Raw genomic sequence first — 4,887 nt, 5'->3', positions numbered from 1 at the left:
GCCTCCCAAGTAGCTGGGACCACAGGCGCCTGCCACAACGCCCGGCTATTTTTTGGTTGCAGCCATCATTGTTGTTTTGGTGGGCCCAGGCTGGATTCGAACCTGCCACCTTGGGTGTATATGGCTGGCACCTTAGCCACTTGAGCCACAGGCGCTGAGCCTGTCCAGTCATTTTTGTTGTTGTTGTTGTAGTTGTCATTGTTATTTGGCAGGCCCAGGCTGGATTCGAACCTGCCAGCCTCAGTGTATGCAGGTGGCGCCCTAGCCGCTGAGCTGCAGGCATCAAGCCTCCACTATTAACTCTTCTATCACCCCTTCTAATGTTCCTTTCCAATCAGAAGAAATTTTTATCTGCCAAGATTACAGTAATACCATTAATTTAAGTAATACTATGTCTGTACATTGAGATTTATTTTCAAAAAGAACCCATAAAGGATGAGTGATCTGTTTTTTTAACCAGAGAGTTGTGCCATCTTTTTGTATAGAGCTGCCATCATTTGGGCGTGTCAGAGAATCATTACCTGTCAAGTACCACCTACAGAACAAAACTCATTTAGTTCAAGACGTGGAAATTTCTGTGGAGCCCAGTGATGCCTTCATGTTCTCAGGTCTCAAACAGGTACAGCTTACGTCTGTTGTGTTGCTTATGTAGACCAGGAAACAAGAGAGCTGTCCGTTTAGATTTTATGTGTTGCGTATGTAGACCAGGAAACAGAGAGCTGTCCATTTAGATTTTACTGAACTGATTGCCGAATATCACTAGAGTCACCAAGTGGCCAATGGAAGTACTTTGAAGGCAACCATAGTGATACTCAGCAGTGAGGTATATAACACTTTTTCTAGGATGAGTTCTTGAACTTAATTGTCCGGCCTTGTATGTCCACAAATGGACATTCTCCTACAAGTTATCCTTTAACACATTGTGAATGTAAAATCCACCTGGGATAGTATAGAAAATATTAACCCGGTTAGTGGTGGTGTCAGTTGATTTTGTAGGTCTTGGTAAAAACAGAGAAATCATACATGCATTTATTACCCATTTTCTATTTGCCTTGTCCTAATCTCATACTAATGCAGCCCTATATTTTGGAATATGTCTGGAAGATGGAATAGGAGATAGTGAATATTTCACCAGAAGGATTTGGGTATTCTGGTCTTCCATAAATAATGGAGGGTAACAAAATGTAGACTTGCATGTGTATTTGATTGTCTGTCTTCATAACTTCCTGTGGTTTAGATCCGGTTGCGCATCCTGCCTGGCACTGAGCAGGAAATGCTGTATAATTTCTACCCTCTAATGGCGGGGTACCAACAGCTGCCGTCCCTCAGCATCCACTTGCTCAGATTTCCCAATTTCACAAATCAGCTGCTCAAGCGTTTTATACCCACCAGTATTTTTGTAAAGGTAAGGTTTAGAACTGTTCTCTCTCTATTTTATTTTTTCCTTTATTACAAATTAATGTGAGGGTACAAAGTTTTAGATTACATAGTTCTCACTTCCAGGATGTTCTGCTCTTTAAATTTAGTGTCTTAAAAACAAACAAAAAAAGCAGACTTTTTTTCATGTAAACTTCATTGAACAGTACTCTGAGACTAACAGTGATAGTTTTGACTTTCATTGTATAAATTTGGCAATATTGTTCATTTCTATTTTTTTATTTTTTATATTTTTTTATTTTTTGAGACAGAGTCTCACTTTGTCACCCTTGGTAGAGTGCCATGTGTCACAGATAACAGCAACCTCAAACTCTTGGGCTTAAGTGATTCTCTTGCCTCAGCCTCCCAAGTAGCTGGGACTACAGGCGCCTGCCACAACACCTGGTTATTTTTAGAGACGGGGTCTCGCTCTGGCTCAAGCTGGTCTTGAACTTGTGAGCTCAGGCAGTCCACCCACCTTAGTTTACAGGTGTGAGCCACTGCATCCAGCCTGTGTTCCTTTCTATAAAGTTACTATCATTTTATGGAGTCTAATTTCAGAGATTTTTTTTTTGTAGAGACAGAGTCTCACTTTATTGCCCTCAGTAGAGTGCCATGGTATCACCTGGCTCACAGCAACTTCCAACTCTTGGGCTTTGGCTGTTCTCTTGTCTCAGCCTCCTATGTAGCTGGGACTATAGGCGCCCACCACAACACCCAGCTATTTTTTTGTTGCAGTTCAGCTGGTGCCGGGTTTGAACCCGCCACCCTCAGTATATGGGGCCAGCATCCTGCCAGCTGAGCCACAGGTGCCGCCCAATTTCAGAGATTTTTATTCTCTTATATAAATAATGATCTTTCCTTATAGTATTCTTAAACATATTTTTTCTTTGGCTTGGTAAAGTATGTTTTAAAATTGTAGTTAGGGATGTTTCCAGTGGTTCACTCCTGCAATCCCCGGATTCTGCGAAGCCAAAGCAGGAGGATCTCTTGAACTTAGGCATTTAAGACCAGCCTGAACAAGAGTGAGATCCTATCTCTACTAAAAATAGAAAAAACACTAGCCGGGTGTGCTGGTAGGCACTTGTAATCCCACCTATTTGAACAGCTGAGGCTTTGTGTATCTTGTTCAAGTTGGGGGGACCTATTCCATGTTTATGTAGTCCAAGATTTGGTAAATTATAAATTACCAAATTGTTTTAATATATTCTTCATATTTTTCTAGTTTTTATCTTTCTAGACTTCTTTTTGCATCTGTGAAAAAAAAAACAATTTTATTAATCCTTCTAAGCTTCAGTCTCACACCATACTTCTAAACTATGAAAGAAAAATATAATTTGGATTTCCTGATCACATCTCATTTGGCAAGGATTTAACTAGGTTGACCCTTATTTTTTACTAACATTTAGCAGCTTCCATCAGTACTAAAAAATTAGTTCAAGAGTATGAAAGTAGGATTAACAAACTCTGATATATGTACACCACAGAATACTATCCATCCGCAAAAAAAGATGGAGACTTTGCATCTTTTGTATTAACCTGGATGAAGTTGAAACACGTTCTCCTTAGTAAAGTATCACAAGAATGGAAAAGCAAGTATCCAGCATACTCAGTACTGATATGAAGCCAGTAGACGATCTAATACACATCCACATGAGAGAAAAACTGAATTCCGTTCAAGTTGGGGAGGGGGGAAAGAGAGGAGAGGAGAGAGGGGGATTGGTGTGCTTGTGCCTAGTGGCCCGATCAAAGTGTATATGGCACACCCCCTGGGTGCAGGACGCGACTACCTAACAAATGCAAATGTTGTCACCTAATTGTTTGTACCCTCACATTAATCTGAAATTCTGAAAAAAAGAATAAAAGTAAAGGGCCTGGCATGGTAGCTGATGTCTGTGATCCTAACAATTTGGGAGACCAAGCTGGGAGGATCCCTTGAGCTATGGAGTTCAAGGCCAGCCTGAACAAGAGTGAGACCCCATCTCTAAAAATAGAAAAACTAGCTAGGTGGGGTGGCTGTCTTTGGTGTCAGAGGGCAGCCCTAGGCTGTGCTATGGCCATGCCCAGGTTCAAGTGAAGAAAGAAAGTGGAGGAAAATAACCATTTTTACTTTGATGTTTTTACACTTGTTCTGTTTTTGTAGAGTAGTTTCAAGAACTCCAAAATTCTTCCAGTTAATTGAACTTTTGTTGACACTATAATGTTGTGAGCCCATTTTGTTTTTTCCACTTTAAAGCCACAGGGCCGACTCATGGATGATACTTCTATTGCTGCCGCGTGATGTGGAAGACGAGCCCTTGGCTATTCTTACAGGGAAGTTGGGATAATCTGTGTAGGCGTCTCTTTGTGAACTGTAGCTCTGATCATGGTAAAAGATAATCTTTTCTATTTTTTAATGGATGTTATACCAACTATTCAGAGGAACTCATACTTAAAATATTAGGAAAATCTATGCTCTCTTATAGTTTCTCTAATAAATATTTGAAATCTGTCATTGTGACATGAAAGGTATCAGACCATTGTTTTTGATGGAAGTCACTTTGTGAATAGTAAGTTCTATTAAAAGTAAGTGATTTGCGTGTACAGTAGCAGAGGAAATTAAGCAACCCAAATACACCGGACAAAGAGAGGAAAATGCACCAGTATCTGCACCAGTAAAGTTCTGAGTCCCCTGAGTCGCTTTCATAGTTGGCCAAATGAGATAAGTCCATCCTCATAAATTCAGTGTGTGCTCAGAGTATGTACAGAACACAGCAGTTCTATTACTGATGTGGAAAACTTCCAGAAAGTTTTAATCAAACCAGTTTAATTAAGGTGTCAAAAATATCTTTGCTTACCATCAAAAGTGTCAAAAAAAGGTTCAGCTTGCAGCTAAAATGGATTATTTATGAATCAGCTTCATAGTTTTAGAGCTGTCAATAAGATCTTCATCTGAAAGGATCTGAACTACCAGGTTCTGAGTATAAACATAATTTCTTAAACTACAAGTTTTTGGAAAAGATGGAAGGTCTGAATAAGAGTTTTGGTTATATTGTGCAGTTTCAAAAGGACTATTTAAAACTCTTAAAAATTCATGTAAATAGAAATCATAGGATAAAAATTGTCTTTGTTAAAATATCTTAATAATTTAAAACTACCTGATTTCCTGGAACATTTTATTATTTGAAAAGTAGAGGCATTGTAAAAAGAAATTAGTGATGTAAATAAATATGTTCTCTTTCAAATTTGCTTGTATGTATCTTTTATTTATTTTGAGCTTGTTTGATTCCCACTTCATGAAACAGCTTTTACTGAGAACACAGTTGCATGTAGCAGAAACAGAGGACCAGAAGTTTGGGTATCTGGCTGGCTGTAGCTCAGCAGCTAGGGCACCAGACACATACACCAGGGCTGCCAAACGGCAATGACAACTGCAACCAAAAAATAGCCAGGCGTTGTGGCAGGCTCCTGTAGTCCCAGCTACTTGGGAGG

The 4,887-nt window shown here is 39.6% G+C and overlaps 1 protein-coding gene across 1 annotated transcript in view; it reads left to right on the top strand.

The window, feature by feature from the left end:
- TRAPPC11 (trafficking protein particle complex 11) overlaps positions 1-4,644 on the top strand; it is a 61,311-nt gene extending 56,667 nt beyond the window's left edge. Inside the window, exons 27-29 of the mRNA XM_023514911.1 lie at positions 486-619; positions 1,238-1,405; positions 3,653-4,644. Of these exons, the coding sequence (XP_023370679.1) occupies positions 486-619; positions 1,238-1,405; positions 3,653-3,697 (347 nt within the window). The 3' untranslated portion in view covers positions 3,698-4,644. The remainder of the gene's footprint in view (positions 1-485; positions 620-1,237; positions 1,406-3,652) is intronic.
- The last annotated feature ends 243 nt before the right edge of the window (positions 4,645-4,887 follow it).

Source organism: Otolemur garnettii, unplaced genomic scaffold, assembly GCF_000181295.1.
Source record: "Otolemur garnettii isolate 467f Iridium unplaced genomic scaffold, OtoGar3 scaffold00061, whole genome shotgun sequence".
Lineage (NCBI taxonomy): Eukaryota > Metazoa > Chordata > Mammalia > Primates > Galagidae > Otolemur > Otolemur garnettii.
This window is presented reverse-complemented; position numbering and strand designations above follow the sequence as displayed.